Genomic DNA, 26,378 nt, shown 5'->3' with positions numbered 1-26,378 from the left:
TCTCTTTCCTTCCAAACAGAACCCTTTTCCTGTCCCTTCACCCCCAATTTAACATCCTTCTCCATGTCTGTGTTTCCAGTACCCCCGTCCCTACCCCAGACACCTGCACTGGGAGAACAGCTAGCTAATTAATCCCATCCGGTTATTAAGGGGGGATTTTGAAGGATAAAGGGAGGTGGAGAAGCCAGATGCGGGGACCTGGGCTGCTGCAGCCCTCAGGCAAGCTAATGGGCAATGACAGTGCCCACCCGCAGTCCTGGGACACGGGTGGGAATGTATCCTCCTCCCTGGCACTGGCTCCTTCTGCAGTTGGCTCCCAGCCTGCTGGGCACTTAGATAGGAGTACGGTGGGGGCTGGAGGACAGGTGTGATGAACCATCCGCAGAAGGACACTCAGACACAGCACCAGGGGTCCCAGTGTTTTAATCTGGGGCACAATTCTCCCCGGAACACATACTTTCTTCTGGCATTCAGAGCTACCTTCTCCTTTCCCTGCCCCCTAACCTGGATTGGGGGGAGGAGACTGTGGCCCTTAGCTACAGCCCACACTACCCCTTGCCTGCCGTATTGTTCACACATCCAAGCTCAGAGCTCGCCTTCAGGAGCATCTCCTGTCCTGGTTACCCCTGGAAGGCCATGCCTTCTAGCACCAGGGAGAGCTGGGAAATGTATAGGACCCTCACGCCTGCCCCCAGCTGTCCCCTTCAATGAAGTGAGGAATCATCCTGGTGGAAGAGTCCTTGGAGAACTTCAAGTTGGAGTGCTCCATTTTTATAGATGGGGAGATTGAGGCAAGAAGGAGGGGAATGATTTGCCCAAAACCACGCAGCAAGTTGTTGCAGACTTGGGATTTAGAGCAAAGCTTCCTGGGTCCTCGTAAGGGACTCCATTTCAATTAGCTCATACTCAGTTTCTAACCCTTTTGTACGAATCACAGGAAAATATAGATAGATATCTGTATTTATATTATATATATAATACACGTGTGTATAACATCTTTTAAGAAATAGACACACATTGCTAGGTGTAGGATTCCAGAGCATCGTTGACCCATCAGCCTTGGGCCTCTCTTTCCCTTGCCTGACGACCAGCCCTGTTATCCACAGGGTCTTGCTTGGTCAGCCCAGAAATGCTGTCAATCAAGTCCCAAGTCCCCCTCCCAGAACTGCCAAGTTCTAGGTGCTGCCTAGACCTTCCAGGTTTGAATAATGGACAACCCTGGATCCCTGGAGCCTTGATTCCTTTTGGCATTACAGAACCACAAAGAATCATCGAGATTCTCAACTCCACTGGGCAAACTGGGACCGGCCAATCTCAACCATTTAGCATCGCCTCTCCTTCCTTGACTCTGTAATCAATCTAGAGCCACAGAATCCTGATTCCTTTGGACATTCTAGAATGGCACTTAAAAAAAAACAAAAACAAAAACACTGTGGGTCATAAAGAAGCATTGATTATCCCCTGGACCCATGGACCCAAACCCCTTGGTTTGATGTTCTACGGCTAGTGGCCTAGAGTTATTTAATATCAAGAACACCCAAGCTGTCACTGTCGCACTTCCAGACCCACAGACACTGTTTGTGCATTCTAGAAACATGATTCTTTAGCTTTCTCAGTAGCTCAACATTCTAATCAGCGTGTTCTAGAACAACCAGTGCTTGCCTCTGTGGCAATCCAGATTCACAGAATCTTAATTCTTGGGCCTTCTGAAACCACAAGTTCTTTTCTTGACCTGCCTTCAACAATCTTTGTCATTGGTTAATAAAGATCATCTTGAATTCTTAGGGCATTCCATAACCTTCCCTCCTTACATGGTCTAGAAAAAAAAAAATGATTTGCTACTTGGTTAGCTGAGGCAAGAAGCAACAGTCCCTTGAATCTTAGGTCAACCCAGACCTACACACTCTTAATCTCATTGCTGTACCTGGAGGAAATATATACCACCGAATCCTGACCCTGCTCAACAACCCAACCCAGCCACATAGAAGAATCTAGAAGCATAAGTCCTTGCCTCTTGGGTGGTCTGGAATTCTGGATCCTGAAGCTCTGGGGAGACTCAGGCATCAGGCTGATAAAGGGGTCTCAGGAAGGAGCACGGACTGCAGAGAGATTAAGATCCAGTATGTCTGTGGTGGGTCCACTGGACATGGCAGAACTTCACCAGCTAATAATTTACCCAGCAGGCTTGTCGGTCTTGGGAAACACCTGCCCCCATCCCAGGAGAGGGCCCGAACTCTCCATCTTGCTATCTCTGGGAAGGGGGTACAAATAGGGAGACACCAGCTGGCCTCACGGGGGCAGGGTCAGTGCGAGGGTTGGTGTTAGTACTTGGGGGCTGGCAGTCCCATCTTCTGCCTCCACCCCGTCCCCCTCCTTGGCCTCCTCTTCCTCCTCTTCCTCCTGGCAGCAGCTCAGCGCAAGTTCATTCTCATAACAAAATGCAGCCAGAGAGCCGGGGAAACTAGACTTGGGGCTGTGGGAGGCCCGTTCGGCCTGTTCATCCAACTCCTTGGCGCTGCAGACTGGTGTCCCTGGGACCTCGTAAGTGCGGTGGAAGTGGCGATAGTCAACCTCATACTGGGAGCCGCGCTGGAAGAGGACCGGCTCAAAACGATGGCCCCAGAGCAGCTCACCAGGGAGGTAGGAGGAGCGACACTGTGTGGTCATGGCCGTGGCCTCAACCATGCCCTCGAGAATGACCACCAGCTCAAAGTCAGCCCGGGCCAGCTCAGCACGTCCTAGTTCATAGAGAGGACTGGCAGAGTCAATCTCGTGCACGATGGTGATGGGAGACACGAGGAAGATTCGATCAGTGCCGCCGTCAAAGCCCACGTCCACATCCTGGTGATCCAGTGGTATGTACTCGCCCTCCGGGGTCACACGAGGCTGCAGCAAGAGGGGAGGGTCCAAAGACAGCCCACAGGGAGCACAGAGATGAATGGAGACAGACATGATGAGAGAATGGAATGGAGACGCCAAGGATGGGGGAGCAGAAACAGGCAGGGGTGGTGGGGTGAGAACATGGACCCAGAGAGAGGGGAACGGAGGCCCAGAGAAAGGAGGATGGAGGCCCAGAGAAAGTGGGGGGACAGAACCAGAGATAAAGAGTGAGGGACAGAGACTCAAAGGGTTTGGGGATAGAGATGCAAGATGCAAAAAGAGAGGGGACAGCGGGGCAGAATGATTGGCATCGAGTAGCAGAAATCAGCAGGGCAGAGACGAAGGTAAAGAGAGAACAGAAGGGAAGAGTCATGTGCAAGCAGCAATTGGAGGAGGAGGAGACGGACAGAAAAATGGTTTTCAATATATGGCCACAGAGGGACAAATAAGGATGACAACCTGGGTCCCACACTCCATATTCTACCACAGCCTCAGGCTAGTCCCTGGGTTATCTATCCCCCCCCCCCGCCAACCCAACTACAAGACTCTCCGTCCCACTGTGCGTACGTGTATGGCGGGGAGGGGACAATGCAGTCCCCAGGCCAGATATTGGTAGTTTTCCACCTACACCACCCCCCCAATGTCAGCGCCCCACAGACTCCCAGAAGAGAGAGTGTCTCTCCTATTCATGAATCCTAGTCATGAATCCAGAAGGAGCCCCCAGATGCTGCTGGGAGTTGTAGTTCCCACCACCATCCTGTCCTCCCTCTCACCAAACTCCAACCTTACCCCAGGGTTCTTAAGTGTCTCTACCTGGGCAAGGACAGCTACTGCCCCAGACTTTGGGCGGTTTGATCACAATTCTAGAGAAACACTAAGGCGCCTTCTTCGGGGTACCAGAGGGAGCTGCTACCCCAGGTGCCAAGGGGGGGTCATAGTTGTTTTGACTGTCTTGGCGATAAGGTACAATTCAATGGTGTTTTCCAGCCCTGTACTTCCCTGAGCAGGAGGCTGGTGAGGCCGGCTGGGCCACTGAGAACTGCCTTCCACAGCTCTTCTGCAGGTGTGACCTGCACCCCATCCTTGGGCTTACATCTCCCACAATCCCATGGGGCCTAGCCTCAAGTCATAGGCCCCTCTAGGTACCACTGTGTGGGTTGGTGAGTGTAAACCCGAGCCGTGGTGTACAGCCACCCACAGAACGACGTCATTGGCTCAGACTATCCCTTTGGAACGGGTCCCCTGCCCACAGAGGCTTCTGGGAATTGTAGTTCAGAACCTTAACAGGCCAGGTGCTGCCTCCACAGGTCTTGATATCCCACAATCCGATTGGGGGCCCATCCTCAAGTCACACGAAGCTCTTTATGTCTCAAGATCTGTTTCAAGCCAAGGTCTCCGGTTAGCACTGGTCACAGACCTCTATCTTGGGTTTCTACCTCCTATAACTGATCCGGGAAGGAGCGTCGGGCCACAATGGGGACTAGAGCATTCCTGCCCTCATGTCTGCTGGGAATTGTAGTCCACGCGCCAGCCAGGCCAGCGCCCAACCTCACCCTCAGGCCTACATCTCCCACCATACCCCCGCGGCGGGCCCCTTCGTCCTGCCCCTGGGCGGACCCTTCCACCCCATGGCTCCCACCTGCAGCAGCTGGGCCCGCACGTGCGCCTCGACCAGGTGGCTGCGGCGGAGGTTGCCCACGCGCCACATGAGGCAGAGGCGGCGGTCGCGCAGCGCCACGACGGCGTTCTCGCTGAACACGAGCGTCTCGTTGCGCTTCTTGGGCTTGGCCATCTTGGCCATGACGGCGCCCACGACGAAGGCGTCGAGCACGCAGCCGGCGATGCACTGCAGCACCACGGCGGCCACGGCGGCCGGGCACTCCTCGGTGACGCTGCGCACGCCGTAGCCGATGGACGTCTGCGTCTCCAGCGCGAAGAGGAAGGCGGCCAGGAAGCTGGCCACCTGCGAGAAGCAGGGTGCCGCCGGTGGCGGGGCGGCCAGGTCGCCGTGCAGCGAGGCGATGAGCCAGAAGGCCAGGCCGAAGAGCAGCCAGGAGGCGAGGAAGGAGCAGGAGAAGAGCAGGCACATCCAGCGCCAGCGCACGTCCACGCACGTGGTGAACAGGTCGCTCAGGTAGCGCGCGCCCTGGCCGCCCAGGTTCACGAAGCGCACGTTGCAGTGCCCGTCCTTCTTGACGAAGCGCCCGCGGCGCCGCCCCGCCGGCGACGGCGCCCACCCGTTGCGGCACAGCCCCGGCCCGGCCTCCTCCTCCTCATCGCCGGCGCGGCCCTCCCTGGGCTCCCGGGCGCCGCTAAGGCGGCGCAGGGCCCTGGCCAAGCCCATTGGGCGGGGGCACCCCCTCCACTTGTCCTAGTGGGGGGCGGGCGCCCCGAACCTGCGGAGACGAGAAGCGGGCAGCCGCGTCAGGGGGGTGCCAGGAAAGGTGGGCTCCTCGGCCAGGCGTGCTCCCTCGGCCGTGGTGGCCTCATCTGGCAAATGGGTGGTTCATTACTCACCCTGAAAGGTGGAACAGTACAGCATCGAGGACAATGATAGGGGATGCTTGTATGGCAACAGCAGCAACAAAGTCATAGCTGCGACAATATGATTGCAAGCACCACAGTGATGAGAGCAGACATCAGTACCGCGCCAGACACTGTTGGGAGCACCTGACATGAATTTACATAGTTGAGTCTGACACCCATCTTATAGATGAGAAAACAGGCACAAAACGTTTAACTTGCCCAAGGTTGGAGCTGAGTAAACTAGGATTTGAGTGTCACCAATCCAGAGTCCACAGAGCGGTGACTGTTTCTCAACATGGAATCCGCATGGAGAGAGGGGCCAGGGCTCTCCATCACCTATGGCTCAAAAGCGGACTCAGGAAGCAGAAGCAGCAAAAGGAAAAATGGTGGATGAATTTGAACTTGATCAAAATGAAGAACTTTAAGGTTTTATTTATTTACTTGACAGAGAGATCACAAGTAGAGGGGCAGGCATAGAGAGAGGGGGAAGCAGGCTCCCTGCCAAGCAGAGAGCCTAAGGCAGGGCTCCAACCCGGGATCCTGAGACCATGACCCGAGCCAAAGGCAGAGGCTTATTAACCCCCTGAGCCACCCACGTGCCCCCAAATTAAGAACTTCTGAGGGGTCCATGGCTGGCTCAGTCCCTCCAGTGTGGGGTTGTCAGTTCAAGCCCCACATTGGGTATAGAGATGGCTTAAAAATAAAATCTCTAAAAGAAAAATAAAAGCTCTTGTGCTTCAAAGGACACTATCAAGAAAGTGAAAAGACAGGCACCTGGGTGGCTCAGTGGGTTAAGCCTCTGCTCTGCCTACTTGTGATTTCTCTGTCAAATAAATAAATAAATCTTTAAAAATAAAAGTGAAAAGACAACCCACCAATGGGAGAAAATAATTGCAAAATATATATGTTAGAAGTTTTCATCTAAAATATCTAAACAGGGACACGGATGGCTCAGTCAGTTATGTGCCTGCCTTCAGCTCAGGTCATGATCTCGGGGTCCTAGGATCGAGTCCTACATCCGGCTCCCTTCTCAGTGTGCTTCTCCCTCTCCCTCTGCCCCCCACTGGTGCTTGCTTTCTCTCAAATAAAGTTTTAAAAATCTAAAAAAAAAAAATTAGGGGCGCCTGGGTGGCTCAGTGGGTTAAAGCCTCTGCCTTCAGCTCGGGTCATGATCCCAGGGTCCTGGGATAGAGCCCCGCATTGGGCTCTCTGCTTGGCAGGGAGCCTGCTTCCTCCTCTCTCTCTACCTGCTTGTGATCTCTCTCTGTCAAATAAATAAATAAAATCTTTAAAAAAAATTAAACACCCCTTACAACTCAATAATAAAAAGATACCACGATTTAAAAGTAAACAAAGGAGGGGCACCTGGGTGGCTCAGTCGGTTAAGCATCCAACTGTTGGTCTCAGCTCAGGTTGTGATCTCAAGTCCTGCCCTGCGTCAGGCTCCATACTTGGTGCGGAGTCTGCTTAAGACTCCCTCTCCTTCTGTCCCTCCCTCCTGTGCTCTCTCTCAAACCAACCAATCTTTTTTTTTTTTTTAAAGATTTTATTTATTTACTTGACAGAAAGAGATCACAAGTAGGCAGAGGGGCAGGCGGAGAGAGAGAGAGGGAAGCAGGCCCTCCGCTGAGCAGAGAGCCCGATGTGGGACTTGATCCCAGGACCCTGAGATCATGACCTGAGGCGAAGGCAGCGGCTTAACCCACTGAGCCACCCAGGCGCCCCCCAACCAATCAATCTTAAAAAAAAAAAATAGGCAAAGGATCTGAAGAGACATTTCTCTAAGATACAGGTAGCCAATAAGATAAGCACGTAAGGCATCTAAAGGGATGCTCCACGTGGTCAGCCGTCAGGGGAACGCAAATCAAAAACACAATGAGGCTTGGGAAGATGAGCTGGGCGTCCGCTCAGGACAAAACAAACGTCCGCACAGACCACTTGTTCACAGATCTTCCTGACAGTGTTACTTGAGATCGCCAGCAGATGGACACAACCTGAGGAGTCACCAGTTGATGAATGAATAACGAAACGTGATCTATCCACACAGTGATGTACTACCCAGCTAGGAAATGCGCTGACACACCACGACATGGATGAACCTTGAAAGCGTCACGCTAAGGAAGCCGGGTACCGAAGGCCACATGTTGGGGGACCTGGGTGATTCGAGTCGGTGAAGCAGCTGACTCGTGGTTTTGGCTCAGGTCTGATCTCAGGGTCATGAGAGTGAGCCCTGTGTCAGGCTCCACGCTGAGCATGGCATTTGTTAAGACCCTCCCACCACAGAGCATATACTTTCATTTGTATGTCCAGATAGGCGAGTCTGTACATTGCGAAAGACCAGTGGTACCCAGGGCTGGGGAGATAGCGGGGGTGGGGGGGCGCTGGGGTGATGAAAACTTTCAAAAATTGATTGTGGTAACAACTCCATGAAAATACTAAAAAACACTGAACTGTACACTTCAGTGTGTCCATTGTATTTTATCTGAATTATATGTATTTCTTCAAAGTTTAAATTATCTCTACACCCACCGTGGGGCTCAAACTCATGACCTTGAGATTAAGAGTTGCACACTCCACTGAGCCAGCCAGGCGCCCCCTTTTCGAACTTCTATTTCAATGAACTGTCACAAAAAAATCCAAACAAAAACCCAAAAAGGAGCCAACCCAAGCTCGGTCCTGAATCTCAGGTCTTGGGCAAATCTTTCAAAGCAGTTTTTTCAACTATAAAATGGGGCAAAATCAGACTTCTTCAAGGTCGGGGTCTCTGGTCCTGGCTCAGTGGCTGACCCACTGTGTGCCCTGGGACCACTGGCTTCCTTTCCTGGAGCCTCATCTCTAGAAGGAGTCTGCACTTTTGTATATGTGCTGCCGAAGCGAGCACGAGTCTGCACTTTTGAATCCGAGCTCTGTCACTTCCTGACGGTGGGACTGGTGGCAAGTCACATCCCTGCCTGAGCCTTGGCTCCCTCCTCTGGGAATTGGAATCTCCACTGCTCACAGGGTAGAGAAGGAAGGGAAAGTGTGGGGCAGGGACCTGGGGACTTTGTCACTCCGCCCCCAGCAGCTGTGGAGACAGCTAGGTTAGACGCTGGGCAGTCCCACCACTATTTACCAAGCGCCTATGTACGTGTGGCCCCTGGGACGCACTCTGGGACCCCCATGAGCTTCTAGGCAGGGCCCGGGGCACTCAAACTGAGAGAGCTGTTAGTCAATGTCAAGTCCGGCACCAGTGGGTCCCGCATTGCTCCCCACCCCCAACGGAGCGCTGCACCTGCTGTCCGCAACCACCTGATGGCTCTGGCTGCTGACTCTAAGGACGCAAAGTGGCAGCTGAGGTCAGAGTGGATGGGGCCTGGCTGTGCTGAGCATCAACCACGTGCCCCCACCTTGACCTTCAACAACCCTGGGAGATGGGAGAGCATTCTTTCGGAGAGGGTTTAAGTGAGGCTAATGCTGGTGGGGCCGGGTTTGAATCCAACCTCTGAGCTCTGTGTTTGCAGCCCTCTCCCACCCAGAAGCCCCCGCTACACGTTGGTCCCATCAGCAGCCACTGACATGGTAGGGGAGGTGCGTGCCAGCCTGGGTCCTCCCCTACTTGCTCACCAGTCTCTAACCACAACATTGGATGTGGCGGTGGGTGGGAGGGCGGGCTTTTCCACAGTAAAGCAAACTGAGGCCCTGAGGTCCCTTGTCTCAGGCTCCCATCCAGGTTTCTCAGGTGTCAAAGCCTAAGTGACAACCCACAAACAAACTTATCGGGGCGCTCCTGCTCCCAGCACCTGAGCTCAGGGATGCCTGCAGCCCGCCCACTGGACTCCGCCAGACCCCACCGCTCACCTCACCTCAACTGTCCAGGTCGCCGGGAGGTCAAGATCACCACCCCACTTCACAGGTCGGGAGCAGGCTCTGCGACCTGGCCAGACCCATGCAGTGCTGAGGATGGGGTGCCGGGTTGGGTGCTGAGGCTTTCCAATGCAGGACTCTACCTCATAAATTCCCCCCTCAGCCCTGTGAGGCAGAAGTGGCTGTGGCCATTTCACAAAGTCGATGGGGGCCTTCACCTCCAGGGGGCCATGTCTGCATCCCACATGGCCCGGCTCACAGAGGGTGGATGGGACAGAGGTTCAAGCCTCCCCTCTCCTCCCCCCACACCGCCCCGTGAAGGCAGGACAGGAGGGGAAAGGATCCAGAGCCTCAAGTCCTCCCCCATCCTCCCCCTGACCCGCCAGAGCAGCTTAATGTTTCCATATAAAGGAGACACAGGGCTTAAGGTGTGTCAACTTGGTGTCAAAGTCACTGTCTAATCTGAGGCCAAGAAGCTCCGCCCCCAGGCCCCAACTCCCCCCCCCACCTCCAAAATGAGTACTTTCACACTTCCGGAGACCCTGGGTGTTGCCCTCCCCCACTTTTCCCCCCACCCACCAACAGGGTCTGAGCAGCAGGTTGGAGGGCGCAGACTAACAGAGTGGGGGCTGGGGTGTGAGGGACCAGAGGCTCAGAGGGGACAGGAAGGGTGCTGAGAGCGAGCCTAGAAAAAGGAAAAAACCCTGCACAGGGTACAGGGTCATAGAGGGAGGGGGACAGACGCTCAGGGGGGTGGGACAGAGGCTGGGTGGTGGTGGAGTGTAGAGAGACCTGGGGAGGTATCAGAGACCTAGAGAAAGAGAGAGCGGAGACACAGCAGGAGGGGACAGAGACACAGCGGGAGGGGGCAGGAGACACAGCAGACTAGGAGCAATGGGGAAGGGAGACGATGTGTCAGGAAACAGGAAGACGGAGGGCTGGAGCTGTGGACAGAGATGGGCGCCAGAGGCTCGTGATGACAGGCATGAGGGGGCAGAAGCCAGATGGAGACGGGGTCAGAGCTGGAGTCACCCAACCAGGGGAAGAGGTTGCTCTGGGTCTGGAATTGGTCACTGAAGGTGAGGCGGGACCTTCCTGGGGGAATAGCGAGGACAGGGAATGTAGGGCAGAGGGGTCCAGGCAAGGAAGGTGCAGGGGGGAACGTGGGCGGGAGGTGGGATTACAGCCCAGGATCCTCCCACTCCCCCGGCCAGGGTCCCTGTATGGAGACACATACCTGGTGGGGCAGCCCACCCCCATGCCCTCCTCTAGGGCTGCGGGGAGGCCTCTGTGGGTGCCAAGGGGCGGCGATGTGTCCTGGGGCCTTGTGCTGGGTGCCCGACCTGTGTGTCCACAGGCGGATCAGAGGCCCGGCCGAGGGAGGGGGGCAGGGGGTGGGGCCAGCTCAGAGCCGCAGAGGGGGAGCCCGGGAGGACGGCCAGGCAGGGCGGCTGGGCCGTAGCCCAAGCAGGCTGGAGAGGAGATGCGGTGGCAGACACAGAAGGGGGCGGGGGAGGGAGACACAGGGACGTGGGGATACAGATGAGGGAACAAAGAGAAAGGGGACAGCGGTGTAACAACAGAGAAATGGGGGGACTCCCTGGTTCTGAAATGAAGCCTTCGAAAGTCGGGGGACACAGGTGAGCCGCCCCTCCAGAGACCAGGACTGAGTTCCACGTGGAATAAAATCTAGCGCAGGTGGATCTCAACAGCACCCGATGGGGGCCAAGGGATCACACGATGCAGGGCTTCCCAGGGGCCTCTCCAGACACGGAGGCCTCTGGACATCTGGGGGCCCACTTCCCGCTGCCTCCTCCCGTCTCCGCACAGGGAAGCAGCCCGCCAGTGAGTCCCACACACGTCAGGCCTCGTTCTGGTCCTTTACTGCCTCAGGAGCCCCCCGGCCTTCCTCCCCGCACGGAGCCCATCTTGCATGGCAGACAGAGGGGAGGAAGACAACCCCCACCCCGACAGCCCCCACTAGGAAGTCCGGGCCAAAGCCTGCAGGAAGACAAAGGGCAAAAACAGATTCTGCCGGAGGAGCCCAGCTCACCACTTCGGCCCCCCCACGGCGAAGTGCTCAAGTTCCCTGCGGGGAGACCGGTGGCGACAACTGGGTCCTGGGACAGAGAGGTCAAAGGGTCAAGCCAGGAGTCAGAGCTCACAGAATATGCGCGGTGACAGTGGCCACAGCAGGCCCACCTGGGAAACAGGCCAGCAGGTTCTCGCACAGGTGGTGGGGAGAAGGGGGCGGGGCAGCCTGCGCCAAACCAAGTCTTTCCGCATGAGGGCCCCCTGGCACCAAACTGGGCCCTGTGGTCAGAAGGCTCCCTGGACGGAACCACGCAGTTCTACAGTCATGGGTCAAACCAGAATCTTTGGCAAGAGGGGTGGCGGGACGAAATGAAGTCCTTTCAAAGAACAAGACGTCACACAGAATCCATCACGGCGGCCGACGGACCACATGACGTCCTTGTATTGGAGGAGGGTGGCTCGGCAGACCTGCGGGCGCCCCTGCCCGCGGACCCAGCCCCGGCCTTGGCGGCCGAGTGAAGGGCCTGGGGCGGCCACAGCGGGCGCGTCATACACTGATGGTGCGGAAGACTGTGAAGCCCGACAGCGCCGTGCTGACGAGGAGCCCGGGACACTGCGGGTGCCAGTGCAACTCCTTCAGGTCCGTCTCGCCCTGGTGCACGAACAGCAGCTGCTGTGGGAGGCCTGCCAGCCCGGGGTCAGCGCTCTCCACCTCGCCTGCCTCGGGGTCACGCTCCACGGCCAGGTCCCACTGCGTGATCTGGTCGTCCGCACCTGAGGCCGCGAAAACCCCGCTATCCTGGGGGTGCCACTCGACCGAGGTCACGGGGGCCACGTGCTGCTTGAAGGTGGCCACCGGGGAGCCAGACTATGGGAAGAAGGGAGTACGGGGCTCTGAGCACCTCAGCCTGACTCCCCGGGGTGGCCCAGACCGAGCCCTCACCACTCTCCGGCCATCGGGTTCCCCTAGGGCACCACCTCTGGGACCCACACAAGCCCAGGTTTTCTGAAAGGGACAGAAGGCCAAGTGCAACTGGCGATACGGGGCCTAATGTCCTAGGGGGCTGCTGAGAACCGTGGTTTCACCTGCAAAGAAGCCCTGCCTAGCTCCAGGTCACAAAATCCCCACCACTGGTCCTCTGAAACTGAGGGCGTGCCTCAGTTTCCCTTCCTATAAAAGGGGGCAGTTCTCAGGGCCCCAGGGTGGGTGGCTCAGCTGGTTGAGCGCCGACTCTTGGTTTCAGCTCAGGTCATGATCTCAGGGTCCTAGATCAAGCCCCATGTGGGGCTCTGCGACATTCTCTCCCTCTGCCCTGACCCCCGCTCGCGCGTGCGCATTTTCTCTCTCAATAAATAAATCTTAAAAAAGGGGGGATGGTGGTGATTCTCAAACCTGCAGATTCTATGAAGGCCTTAAAGAGGGCAGAAGCACAGCTCCCAGGCTCCAGGGGCAGCCGAGGAAAAGAAAAACAGCACTTTTACTAAAGCGAAGGTGCTGCTGGGTGCCGGAGTCTCTCTGGATTGGATACGTGGTTCCCAAGTCCCAGTGGCCAATGAACTTGGCCATGGAAGCTGCCCCAACACCTGCCTTGGGGGCTGGAACCCATTTCTAGAAGCTTCCTTAGAGCTGATGCTGTGGAACTTACCATACCGGAGGGGAGAAAAGATTACGTCGTGGGGGTCCCGGGAAGGGCACAGAGCCATACTTAGTGGGGGTGTTGGCCAGAAGGACGCCAGAGTTGCAATTCCTCCTGCCCAGAGCCCCCGCCGACTCCGGGAAGTCAACTCTTAGCTGGGTGGTGATGTCTCCTCTGCTCCCGTCCTTCCTGCAACTGTTTCCTCTCCTATGATGAACTACGCGGGCTCCGAGTCTCCGCTGATTATACAGGGCTCGCTAACAAAGAGGCTACAGCTCAGAAGTGCCTGAAGCCTTAGGCTGCAAAGCCAGCTGCCCAGCTTGCCAGCGGGGGAATGGAGTTGGGGGCCATGGCTGCTGCTGGGCCTGTTGGCTCCTGTCCCCTCTCCGGCTGGGGGAACCAGCAACTCTACACCAATCACAGCATTCCTCCCACTAAGCCTGCTTCCGCTTCTGCCCCCCAGCGGGGCCACACCCCCCCGACAGGCCTTCCCAGCTCTGGAAGACGAGAACCCGAGGAGGGAAACTGGCAAATCCTAGCAGCTGCTGGGAGTAGGCGCCCCTCCGGTGAGGGAACCGTCTGGCTGGGAAAGTACCTTGAACTGCCGCAGGTCCCAGACCTTGAGGGCGCCGTCATCCCCGCCACTGAGCAGGAAAGGTTCCCAGCGGCTCCAGCTGATGACGTTGACATCCCCGTCGTGGGCAGTGGCGGCGGTAAGCATGCAGGCCTTGCTGGGGGCGGCCCGGATGTCCCAGATGCGAATGGAGGCATCAGCTGAGCACGAGGCGAACACCTGGGCGAGGCAGAATGTGCGTGACCCAGGGTGCCTGCCACCCCACCCTGGAGACCAGGGACGAGTGGTGGGCTACCCTCTTTTCCTAGTGTCCCCCTCACTGGGATGTAGGCTCCGTCCCCGGCCCGGCCCCAAGACCCAGGAGTCCAGACCCCTCAGGCCTCTCTCACTGTGTCCTCAGTTGGGGACCACTGCAGGTCCTCCACAGACCGCGTGTGGCCCACAAACGGCCGCTGGTCCACGTGCCAGGAGCCACCGTCTGTCGGCGTCCACAGATGGATGTTCTTTTGACAGTCACCAGTCAGCAGGCGCCCTAGAACCAGGAGTCAGGAAACTGCCGGGGCCCAGCTGGCCCCGGCCCCCTCTTCTCCCCGCACCCTGCTCCCTCATCCTCCGGGGACCGAGTAGGCACCCCAGGGACTTACCAGACACACGGGGGGACCAGTCAAGTGCAAAGCCCTCGCCCATGTGGCCAGCGAAGGCGAAGATGGGCTTCACACGGGCCTGCTCGTCCCGGAGGAAGGTCGCCAAGGCCTGGGGGTCATCTACCACCTGCAGGAGCCGCCGCAGCGCATATACCTCCACCTGGCCCTTCTCTGACCATATCGCAGCTACCGGCTCCTCCCCCAGCCACGACACCTGCAGGGGAAGAGAGAAGGGAGAGGGAGGGGAGAGTGACAGGAGGCTCAGGGTGGTGACCACAGTTCCCAGCACCCCCTGAGAACCAGAACTGCAGTTCCTCAGGACTCCCACTGCCTCAGGGCTGGGCCTCTGGCTCCCAGAAGTCTTTGCGGGGGTGGAATTAGCCGGCAGGACCAACACGGTACCTGGGACAACTTCCCACATTGTGTAGGGGTGGCGATATGAGACGGAAAACGCCTAGAGCCCCAGGAACGGAGGCTGAAACTCCACCAACCCTTGGAAAAGGGTTCAGACCACTGGTCTCTGTAACCCTCTAAATGCTGGTGGGTCACAGGTCTCTGTCCTTGGGGGTCTCTGCCCCATAACATCTGCTCATTAGGACATCCCACGCAGCCTCGAAGTTTCCAGTAACCCCTCCTACCACACCAACTGTTCAAACACGACCAAAGCCAAGCTCCTAGTCACCACCGGCAACCTCCTCCTCCCTGGGGCTCCCCGCCTCGGGCCCCAAACTGTTGGACTCACTGACTTGTCTTTTCCTCCCCACACCCACCCCATGCTACTGGCTACATTCAAAATGCACCACTTTCAACCCCTCGCAACCTCTAAGGTCACCACTCCTGCTACTGTGTCATCCTTTCCCTTGAATTATGGCTTCCCCATAGGACTGTCCCCCCTTGCCTCCCTGCAGTCTATTCTCCATACAGTGGTCAAAGGGAATCTCTTTAAAACACAAGTCAGATCCTGGGGCGCCTGGGTGGCTCAGTCGGTTGAGTGTCTGACTCTTGATTTCGGTTCAGCTCATGCTCTCAGGGTGTCGGGATCAAGCCCTGCGTAGGGTTTCATGCTGTGTGTGGAGCCTGCTTAAGACTCCCTCTTTCCTCTCTCAAAAACAAACAACAATAACAACAAAAACCCATAAGTCAGATCCCATTTGTCCTCTGCTCTAAACCCTCCAATGGCTCACACTTTCTCCCCAAGTAAAACCCAAGTCCTTCCATCAGCCTGTAAGTCCTGTACAACCTACCCACTCCCATCCCCCAGATGCTGTCACTCTCCCCTTTGTCCATGTGCTCTAGTAAATGCATTGGTCTCCCTGCCTTCCCTTGAACTTCCAAACAAGCATGTTTGTCCCAGGGCCTTTACACTTCTGTTTCCTCTGTCTATAAATGCTTTCCTGACAGAGATCTTTGGCTCATTCCCTTACTTCCTGTGGGTCTCCGTTCAAATGGCACCTTATCGTAAATACTTCCCTGACGACACTTTAAAATAGCAAGTCCACTCCAAGAACATCCTACTTCCCATCCCTTACTTTCACTCTTCCCCACAATACTTGGCACCTCTGGACGCATTTACCAAGCTTCTGCTTGTTCCCTTCCCTGCTTGCACATAAGTTTCACAATACCAGAGACCTTTTGCTCTCTGTTAAATCTCTCGGGCACAGAACGGTGCCTGAAACACGGTAAGCCTTGAATGGGAACACACAGCAAGGGCTGTGAGCCAAGCACTGCCGCGAGTGCTCTTCATATCATCTCGTTTCATTCACACATCAGCCTGCTCTGAAGGGGCTATAACTCAGCAGGACCAAAGTGACCCCACAGCGCAGGCCGGTTCCTGAACAATAACAATAAAACACACATTTCTATACTACAACCAAATGCTGTCTCTAGACACCTCAAATAACCATATGTTATTCCATTTCAGCCTCCCGTCAGCTCATCAGGCAAGTTTTGCAATTTTCACCATTTTACTGAAGAGGAAAAGAAGGAAAAAACAGCCCCCTACGGCGCCTAGCACACAGTGACAATGACAAAGATAGCTAAGAGAGACACAAACTAATATATACAAATTGTGTGCCAGGTACTTTTCTAAAAGCCGAAAGGCAGGGGCAAGGGGGTTAGGGGTGGAGGGGGGTTAGGAGAACGTAGAGAAGGTTCCAGGGACTACACATACCCGGACCCGGTTGATGCCACCATAGTGGGGCACCATAGCCAGCTCCAGCTGAGGCTTCCGCTCTTCTTCATCCTCTTCATCTTCCTCCTCCTCCTCCTCGCTGCCCTCTGACGGTGGAGGCTTTGTCCCATGCAGATTATGCATCCGAAGCACCATCAGTCTGGGGGAAAGTGTGGGGTGAGTGAGGCACTGGATGCCAGGATCCTTAGGAGGGAGGGGGAGCTGGGGGCTTAGACTCCCGGTCCTGGATAAAATCTCAGTCTCACTCACCTGTTGCTCTGGGCGCTCTCCGCCTGGGTCCCAGCACACAGGTAAAGTGTAAGAGGGAGCTCTGTCCGGTTGTCTCCCAGGTGATCCCGGACTATGTCGAAGCTAAGGCAGGGGGCTCCTGGGGATAGAAGGAGTTGGGAAATTAGGATGGGACAGAGATCTCAACCCCCTCGTGTGTGATGTTTTCACCCATCTTACGACCCAGCCTTCTCTCTGAGTGCCTCGTAAGATAAACACTCAGGACCAGCCCCGCTCAGAACTCGGGATTCCAGTTCCCTCCCAACTCAGGAATCAGAAGTCCTGGTGCTCAGCCCTACCAGTCTGCGCTCGGTGGTACAGCACGTAGGCCTCCTCGTCCATGACCAGCTCCTCTCCTTCTCGAAGCGGCGGTCCGCGACCTGGCAGGTACACCTGGGCCGGGCCTTCGGTCCCTGCGTCGCTGGATTCGGCCTCCATGGGTTCCCCGGTTTCACATGTGCGCCGCTTACCCTTGCGCGCCGCCATCTTCGAACCCTCTCACCGCGGGCGCGGGGTAAGGACGTCATTTCCGAGTTGCGTTTTCCTCCTTGGGAGCTCTGCCATGCTGCACGGTTGCCTTGGAAACCTCCCAGCTCACCAATTTGAGAGGGCGGTGGGGACAGGGTGAAGGAGAGCTAAGGTAACGGCGTCCCAGCCTAGCGACCGAGGCCTGCGGTTATGGAGAAACTACACCCTTCGCGTGACTTTGCGGCGCTTTCCCGCAGAGCAGCGGCAAGGCCTCCTGGGAGTTGTAGTTCTGTACGAGGCCAGTTTTCTCCTACAGGAGGAGTTCCGAGCTCCGACTCCATCTTCCACCCTTGACTCTCATTGCTTCCTTTCCATTACATTATTCATGCATGCAAATAAGAGTTCTTACTGGCAAGCGGACTGGCTTTTTGCTCTCTGAGGACCCGTAAAGCCCTTTTCCTTCCCCCTCCTTGTTATGACGGCTTTAATTCACTTCAAAATGCTTTAGCGCAGACAGGATAATATGCGTAAGTTAGTCTGTTGAGTCTACCCTCCTGGGGCAGTCAGTAGCCTAACCAGGCGTTCATATTGCAGCTATGGTCAGCGAGCACTTAATCAGAAAGTCAGCCCTCTGGAGGCCACGATTACGTGTGCTTCGGTTCTCCTTATCGCTCATCAGCATCGGAGGTTTGGCTAATTGGCATGATGAAATTGGCGAGATTCTCATTGGTGAGATTAAGGGCATTCAAGGTAGATGGATTGGCTAGGACATACTAGACTCTCCCCTCGCTTGTATGAACAGGTTGTGAGACTCTAGCAAGCCGCGTTGCTTGCAGCCATAGGAACGGGACGCTAGACTTAATCCTGAAATGTTTTGATCCTGGATATTTGTTGAGTTCGCTGTTCCTTCTCTCTAGGTCTCTTTTTGCCCTCACCCCTTCTCATTCCTTCTCTTCTTAAGATCTTTTCTCACAGCTTCCTCTGGGTCTTTGTCTCCCACCTCCCTCCAGGGTCATTGTTCTCAATATAATTTTCCGTCTGCCCTCTCTTCCTCTGTGGGACTTTTCTCAGTTTCTGTTTCCTCCAGAGAAGTTTGAGGGCGGCTGAGACAAACACGGAGCTCAGACTTGGACTGAGGAGGCATAAAAACATGGTTTATTCCAAACACTGCAATGTTTAACAGGAGAGTGGGAGGGGAGGGTGGTGGTGGGTGTGGATTCCCAGACCGTCCCCTCCACAATCCAGCTCCAGACCCGGCTGGAGATCCAGGAAGAGGAGGCTTGGGGGGCGGGGGGTGGGGGGTGGTGGTCTGCAGGGTCATCATGGGAGGGTCACAAATAAGGGCTGGATTTGGTGAGGCTGTGGATGGTGGCACGTGGGGGGTGGGAGTGAGGTGCGACTGGGTGGGAAGTTTTGGCCGCAAGTTGGCTGGGATCAACGCAAGGGCAAGGGGAGGTGGGGCTTCCGTTGGGAGTGTCCTAGGTCAAAATAAGGAAAAGCTGCAGGGAGGAGGAGGGTGTGTCAAGGTTTGACGTCAAGGGTCACAGTCTGGTCGGGGTACAGTCTGGGATTCGGGTCACAGTTTGGGGTCGGGGGTCACAGTCTGGGGTCGGATGACCATTTTTAGGGGTCGGAAGTCACAGTCTGGGGCCAGGGGTTTCTGTGTGGCGGGGCCAAGGTCTGGGGTCACAGTTTGGCGAACGCATCTCACAGTTTTGAGTCCCAATGGATGAAAGGTTAAAAACGGGCTTCCCCGGAGGCGTGGCTGGGGCCGGGGAGCTGCACAGTGATGAGGGGGCCACGGCCCCGGGCGTGGGGGTGGGACGCGGGCGTGGCGTGACCCCCCCACCTCCCGCCCCATCTGGTGACGTTAAAAAGCCCTTGTCGGGTTTAAAAAAAAAAAAAACAAACTCCAGTGGGCTCCGAGACCCCCACCTTTCAGGCTGGGTGAGATTTGGGGGGACCAAATCCTTTCCGGCTCGTGGTGCCCCCAAAGCGAGGGGGCGCAGGACGCTGCTCCAGGCGGGGTCCGGCCAGGTCCGTTTTTTTTCCTTCCCAAGCCACGCGGGTCCTTTTCACTACGCGTGCCCCCTCGGGCCGTGGCCTGCGCTGACCGAGGGGACGCTAGGGCCCCCGGGGCCGCGTCATACCTCGGACTCGAGGCTGGAGAAGTGCGCCGAGCCCCTGCGGGTACCCAGGTCCCCGCCCCGGTGTCTCCGGTGGGGCGCGGCGGGCAGCGGCGGCCCCCAGTGCGCGGCGTGCGGGCACCGGCGCGCGTGGCGGGAGGGCCCGGTGAGCCTGCGCGCGGGGGCGGCGCGGGGGCAGGAGCTGAGGTCCTCCAGCGAGCGCGAGGTGGGCGCCGGCGGCGGGAGGTCCCAGCCACCCGCGGCGCGCCGGTGCCGGTGGTGGTGCGGAGCGGCGGCGGGCGCGCGGTGCGAGGCCCGCGGGCGGTGAGGGTGCGGCCGCGGACAGCCGCAGCGGGCTCGGCGCCGGGGCGGGGGTCCCGCGGCCCAGGGCGGGGGCGGCGGTGCCCACCAGCCGCCGTCCAGGCCGTCGTGCGAGCAGCTGAGATGGCGCGGCGGCGGCAGCAGCTCCAGGCTGGCGCAGTGGCGGCAGTGCCAGGCGGCGGGGCCGCTGCGCGGGGGCAGGTAGTCCCAGCTGCCCGCGCGCCAGCCCCCGAGCTTGTCAACCGACCAGTAGCGGCCCGGCGGCGGCCCGAGGCGCTCGGCGTAGGGGTAAGGGAAGTCGGCGAACCACCAGGGCTCCAAGCCGCCCAGCGACGCTCCGCCCAGGCTCTCCGAGTCCTCCGAGTCAGACGGCGACGGCTCGAGGTCCAGGTAGGGACAGGGGGGCGGCGCGGCGCGGCACGGGGGCGGCGCGGCCTGGGCCCCAACGCCCGCGCCCCCCGCGCCCCCCGCGCCCCCAGCGCCGGGCCCCAGCAGGGGCTGGCTCTCGGGGTCGGAGCGCGGCCAGCGTGCGGGCGCCGGCGGGCTCTCGTCCTCGTAGGCCAGGCGGCAGAGCGGCGGCCCGACGGCAGCGGCGGCGGCGGCGGCGGCGGCGGGGGGCGCGGGCGGCGACGGGAAGCCGGGGAAGGGGCCGGCGGGGGGCTCGGCCGGCTCCTTGTCGCGCACGATGGCGAAGTAGGAGGGCGGCGGCTTCTGCGGGGGCTGCGCGGCAGGCGGGGACAGAGGGCGCCCTGCCGAGCCCCGGGGTGCCGCGCGCGCCTCGCCCACGCCCAGGCCCTGCGGCTCGATGGGGCCGTAGTAGCGGTGGAAGCCGTCCGCCAGGCCCGGGGCCCCCGGGGGCCCTGCACCTTTGGTGCGACGCCAGCGGTCCACCGCCGCACGCTCCCGGGGCACGAAAGGTGCGGGGCCAGGTGCGGGCCGCGCCACCGGGTAGGCGGGGCTGGGCAGCGGCTGCGGCGGCGGCGGGGGCTTGGCTGGCGGCGGGGCGGCCTCCGCGCTGCAGCAGCTGTACATCCCCTGCGGGGGGCGGCGAGAAAGGCAGGGTCAGCGCGGGATGCCCAACACCCCCTACCCCCGCCTGCCTTCCCTCCGCTCCTCCTACCTCTCCCGCACCTGGCCCCAGGGCTCTTGCACTTGTAGGCATGCCCACTGCCTCCCGCCGGCTCCGCCCTTTTGCCTCCTCTGACCCCCCCCTACCCTGGAGAAGGCCAGCAGGAAGTCCATGCGGTGGGTGGGCCCCAGGCAATGCCGCAGGCGCCAGTACACCAGGTGCTCCCAGGCGAAGACCAGCAGCGAGAGGCCCATGGCCACCAGGAGCATGTAGAAGACACCTGCCATGTTGTCGATGTCCAGCTTACTGCTCATCACCTCGATTTTGTCATTGTGGCAGATCCCCGAGAGCCACAGCCGCTCCAGCATCTCGATCTCATCTGGAGAAAGGGCATGGGGGGAGGGGCAGCGCTGTCATAGGTCACCTTCCAGAGCATCCTCTTATAGGATTCTAGGCACCCAGTCCCCTCTTCCCTCAGACCCTGGTGCCTTGATCCTCATGCCCTCCTTCGCCCAGGACCCAGGACCCTGGTCCCCCATTCCCCACCCCCAAGGCATCCCAGCCCACCACACACCGTCCCCCAGGAACTGCAGCAGTGCCAGGTCGATGGGCCGCTTCCAGCGGGAGCCCTTGTGCAGGGCGATGCCATAGCCGGTTGTGGCAAAGACCTTGCCCGAGCCGATGGTGACGAGCTTGCAGCCTTCGTCCTTGCGGGCCATGTAGTTGAGCACTGCTGCATCATAGATGAAGGCGTCCAGCTTCCTGGGGGTGGGGGTGGGGTGCATAAAAGGCAGGGTCAGTCCCACCCAAACACTCTCATGGCCTAGCCCAGAACCCTCCCTCACCCCTAACCTCCAACTGCTCCAAATCCTGATGGGTGGTAAACTCTTGAGCAAGTCACTGTGTCTCTTGGTGCCTCGGTTCCATCTGTAAAGTGGGGATAATGGCAACACTTCCCTTCCCGGTCGTTGCAAAGGTAAGAGGGTGCTTGGTGCCAAGAAAGTGCTGGAGACGTGTTAGCTGTGATTGATCCGTTCTTCACGGAACGCCCCCCCCCCCCCCCCCCCCCCCCGCCACTGCAGAAGAGTCTGCGTACACTTCCGTTTTACAGGGGAGGACTGAGGCTTGGAAAGGGGACTCGTACACAGAGCAACAACACTAATGATCACTGATATTGTGCAAGACACCGTTCCAGCTACCATAATAACTCATTCAATCCTCTCAACGTTCCTGGGAGGTGGAAGCTCGTTATCTCCATCATTCAGATGGGAAATGCAGGCCCAGACACGCGTCTTTGCTTGGGTTCTCCGACTAGGCCCTCATTTCTCAACCTTGATGGGAAGCCAAGCAGCGAGATGGAAGGAGCGCACACAGATGGATACACCGTGCGTGTTATTTCCTTCCCACGTGCTTCTGTGATTATCTGATTCATGTCAGCCTCTCCCATTAGACCGTGAGCTCCCCTTGAGCGGGATTGGCTGGGACACACTCGCGGCTGGACCCAGCCCGGTTCCTGGCACAAACAGGGTACTTGTAAATACTTGTGGGATACATGAATGAGTGAATAAATCAATCCACGGTGGGAAACCCTGGGTAACTATTCTAGGAGACAAGATACATGCCTAATGATCTGACAGGAAGATCACCATGGTGTATCCATGAGGGAAAAAAAAAAAAAAGAGTCCTGGAATCCCACATAGAACATAACTCCACATTAATTTTTTTTTAAATGTCGCAGTGGGGTGTAGTTTTGGTCGTCTCGACTGCAGACAGCAGGCCAGTTCTTGGAGGAAGGGACCTGTCTTGCCCAGCACTGTCCAAGAGAATGTGCCACAATGACAGGCATGGCCCTTCTGCTCTGTTCAACATAGTGGCCGCCAGCCCCATGGCAAGGTGACCAGTAAGCCCAAGGGAAAGAACTTGATTTTTTTTTAAGATTTTATTTATTTGTTTGACAGAGAAAGAGAGAGAGACAGCGAGAGAGAGGGAACACAAGCAGGAGGAGTGGGAGAGGGAGAAACAGGCTTCCCACTGAGCAGCGAGCCCAATGTGGGGCTCGATCCCAGGACCCCAGATCATGACCTGAGCTGAAGGCAGACGCTTGATGACTGAGCCACCCAGGTGCCCCCAAAGGACAGAACTTTAAATTTTACTTAATTTGAATTAATCTAAATAGTCCTAGACAGCGCAGGTCTGGGGAAAACAAGAGAGATCAAGGTCTGTGGCTGGATGCTGGGTCATGGAGAAGGCAAAGGAGTTTTGGAGCTGTTTGCCTATCTGCAGACATAAATCGCTCGGGGACCCCAAATCCTCAGTAAAGCCCCGTCCACACTAGCACACATGATCACATAAATGCCTTGTTGTACTTACACAGCACGACTGGTTGCAGAGAAAGGAAGGAAAAGGACAGAATTAGTCCACGGACCCCGAATGGGGACAGTCAGCAGATTTCCCCACAATGAATGAGCTCCGGCTGAAGCAAAAACTTGGGAGTGGGGCAAAGAATTTGAGGTTCTGGAGAAGGAGCAGAAACTTGGGGAGGCCAGTCACTATCCCACGGTTGGGGAATGGGGGTTGAATTAATTTTATATGGCTCCTAACAGGGAGATCCCAGCTCACATCTGGAAATATATTAATAAATATCGGAAGAGGAGGGATGGAGGGACTGATGACTAGGATGAAACGGAAGGAGGGTGTCCAGAGGTCCTCGAGGGGCATTAGTGGGGAGACACCTGGGGACATGGCAGAGATGGCCAGAAATCAAGGCTTCCAGTGGTGGGGAGGTTTGAGGGATTTTCAGGAAGAGGGGATCTAAAGAGACATTATTTTGATGCTTTGCTCAGCTCTTATGCAATAGAATGCCTACCTCCCTTTCTTACCCACTACCCCCTACCCGCTACCCCCTGCTATTGTCACTAAACCTCTCCTGAGACTCAGCCACATTCCACAGCCTTGTTTAGGCTCAGGTTTGGGATCTTAACATTTGAGTCAGCTTCTGGTCCCCATCAGCTCACTACCCTCCCCTGGCTCCCAGTATCTCTCAGTAACCGGAGTTACCTTGCATTGCAAGGCCTCACAGCACCGAGCACCCCTGGATCCCTCCTACCCCTCTGCCCTCATCTCTCACCCATGCCTTCCTTGCTCACCCTGCTCCAGCCACCCTGGCCTTCACGGGCACTTCACGGGCAGTTCCTGGATGGCTCTAGCACCCTCCTGCCTCAGGTCCTTTGCACTGGCCGTTCCCTCTGCTGGAACATTCTTCTTCAGAGAGCTGCCTGGCTCTGTCCCTCACTTCCTTCAAGAGTGTGCTTAAAAGACACTTTCCTGAGCACCTTATTTAATACTGCAACCCATAGCCTCCTCCGCAGCTCTCCTAAACTCACTCCCCCAGCCATATTTTTGTCCATAGCATGTATCCCCCTTGTAACTATTATATGTTCTTGATTATTAAGTTTATTGTCCGGGGGCCCCTGGGTGGCTCAGTGGGTTAAAGCCTCTGCCTTCGGCTCAGGTCATGATCCCAGGATCCTGGGATCAAGCCCCGCACTGGGCTCTCTACTCAGCAGGGAGCCTGCTTCCCCACCTCTCTGCCTGCCTCTCTGCCTACTTGTGATCTCTGTCTGTCAAATAAATAAATAAAATATTTTTTAAAAAAGTTTATTGTCCATCTCCTCCCACTGGAATTTAAATTCCATGAGGGAACAGGTCTTATCTGTTGGGTTCACTGCTGTATCCACAGGGTCTAGAACAGGACCTGACATACGACAGGTGTTTCATAAAGTACAGCCCGATGAATGAATTCAGACTGGCTCAAGATGGACATTCTGGGGGCCAGGCATGGAACTGGGAGGCAAGAGTTCATTAATATGGACGAGATGCCAAGGGGTTTTTCTCCATGGAAAAAAAGCAAGATGAGAGCAGTGTGTGTTTTCAATAAGGAATGCATGAAGTGATATGTAGGCATACATAGTTTAGGTGATCAGAGAGAAACTAAAAAAAAAATAATAATGCTTACTTTATGGAAAGGGGACTTGAGGTTTCCTTTTTTGCCCTTCCTGTGTGAGTGAGAAATTGAACATCTCTCACCAAATGGGCTTCCAGAACTGGCTGGGAGGAGAAGCCATGTTTCTGCATTTCTTTTTAAGAGATGTATTTCCTTTCTTTTCCTGTGACCTTGCTTGCCCCCTGTGGTAGGGTGAGACCACATCTGGTATGTGAGCCGCCAAACCCATGTGAGACTGCCAATTCTATCCAACCCCTCTGTAAGGATGGCATTTCCTAGTGCTGTCTGAAGTGGTGACCACTAGCCACACAGAGCTAAGTGAATTGGAATTTTTAATTAAAATTTAAAAATTCAAAAAAAATTTAAAATTCAGTTCCATCGTCGCCAACCACACGTCGAACAATCAGGAACTGCTGGCTATCACACTGGACTGCCCAGATCTGGAACAGTTCTGTCATTGCAGAGAGGGCTGTTAGAGACTGATACTCTAGGAACATGCGTGTGTCTGTCTCCCAGACTGGAAAGGAAGGTCCTAGAGAGCAAGGACTTCAGCTTGTTCACTGCTCTACCCTCAGTGCCTAGCCCAGTGCCTGGTGCAAGAAGATCTTAATACTTACTAGATGAATGTCTTTTTTTTTTTAAGTTTATTTATTTAAGTAATCTACACCTAACACGGGACTCAAACTTGTGACCCTGAGATCAAGAGTCATGCTCTTCCAACTGAGCCAGCCAGGCGCCCCTGAATGAATGTCTTTTAACTTTCATATTATTCAGGGTTATTTTGTCAAGGAGATCATGTTTCAGTATTCGTTTTCCTTGGTCCTCTCTATATTAAAAACATTACATATAACATATGATACATGTACACACACATACATATGAATTATATATATATATATATATATATATATATATATATATATATATATGACTAAGATAAAAGACAAGAAAATACTGACATTGGGAATTCCACAACAAAAATGGTCCAGACAGATCACCTCCTGTGAAGTTCAGTCAGGAGTCCCGCTCATATAATCACAGCCCCACCATTTCTAGAGTTTTGGACTTCCACTTCCAGATATGGACAGACTACCGAGGATTCCTAGACATCAGTAAAGTCTCAATAAAAAAGACAGAAACAAAACCAACAAATGGGAGGGGAAGGGGACTTGGAGGAAACAGATTATGCAGAGAGGAAAAAATGCAAAAAACTCAACAACTACCAATATCAGAGAAACAAGACAAGATGTTCAACTTTGAATAGCATATCATAAAACATAGGGTACTATCAAATAATACTATAAAATTTACAAAACACTGTAAAAATTCAGAGATTATAAAGTGAGTTCTTAGCAAGGTGCCTGGCTGGTTGGTTTGGAACAACTTGTGACTCTCGATCTCAGGGTTGTGAGTTTAAGTCTCATGTTTTGTGTAAAGGTTACTAAAAAATAAATAAATAAATAAAATTAGAAAGAGTTCTTAGAAATTGAAAATATACTAGCAAAAATGAAAAGCTTAATAAAAGAGTGGAAGATAAGGTTAAGAAAAACTCTCAGGAAGTAGGGCAGAAAGATAAAGAGATAAAGATAAAGAAAGATAAAGAGAAAAGAGAGGAATTCAGGAAGTCCAATATCGAATTACTAAGAGTTCCAGAAAGGAAGGATAAGAGTTCCAGAGAGAGGGGCGCCTGGGTGGCTCAGTGGGTTGAGCCTCTGCCTTCGGCTCAGGTCATGATCCCGGGGTCCTGGGATCGAGCCCTGCATCAGGCTCTCCACTCAGCGGGGAGCCTGCTTCC

General features: G+C 55.9%; 3 protein-coding genes across 3 annotated transcripts in view; all 3 read right to left on the bottom strand.

The window, feature by feature from the left end:
* Positions 1-944: 944 nt before the first annotated feature.
* Positions 945-10,552, bottom strand: KCNJ14 (potassium inwardly rectifying channel subfamily J member 14). The gene is made up of 3 exons (XM_045989163.1): positions 10,487-10,552; positions 4,520-5,276; positions 945-2,886 (listed from the first exon to the last, which is right to left on the bottom strand). The coding sequence occupies exons 2-3, from the start codon at positions 5,222-5,224 to the stop codon at positions 2,290-2,292; spliced, it is 1,302 nt and encodes a 433-aa protein (XP_045845119.1). The 5' UTR covers positions 5,225-5,276; positions 10,487-10,552; the 3' UTR covers positions 945-2,289.
* Positions 10,553-11,236: 684 nt separating this feature from the next.
* GRWD1 (glutamate rich WD repeat containing 1) lies at positions 11,237-17,265 on the bottom strand. Its single transcript, XM_045989161.1, has 7 exons — positions 16,896-17,265; positions 16,579-16,696; positions 16,309-16,468; positions 14,139-14,352; positions 13,884-14,026; positions 13,516-13,713; positions 11,237-12,151 (listed from the first exon to the last, which is right to left on the bottom strand). Exons 1-7 carry the CDS (start codon positions 17,080-17,082, stop codon positions 11,831-11,833), a joined length of 1,341 nt encoding a protein of 446 aa, XP_045845117.1. The 5' UTR covers positions 17,083-17,265; the 3' UTR covers positions 11,237-11,830.
* A 980-nt stretch (positions 17,266-18,245) lies between these two features.
* Positions 18,246-26,378, bottom strand: part of GRIN2D (glutamate ionotropic receptor NMDA type subunit 2D) — a 38,850-nt gene continuing 30,717 nt past the window's right edge. Inside the window, exons 12-14 of the mRNA XM_045986936.1 lie at positions 21,155-21,342; positions 20,727-20,959; positions 18,246-20,546 (exon numbers count right to left, since the gene is read on the bottom strand). Of these exons, the coding sequence (XP_045842892.1) occupies positions 19,209-20,546; positions 20,727-20,959; positions 21,155-21,342 (1,759 nt within the window). The 3' untranslated portion in view covers positions 18,246-19,208. The remainder of the gene's footprint in view (positions 20,547-20,726; positions 20,960-21,154; positions 21,343-26,378) is intronic.

This window comes from Meles meles, chromosome 19 (genome assembly GCF_922984935.1).
Source record: "Meles meles chromosome 19, mMelMel3.1 paternal haplotype, whole genome shotgun sequence".
Taxonomy (NCBI): domain Eukaryota; kingdom Metazoa; phylum Chordata; class Mammalia; order Carnivora; family Mustelidae; genus Meles; species Meles meles.
Note: the sequence above shows the minus strand (reverse complement) of the source record. Positions and strands in the feature narration are given on the sequence as shown.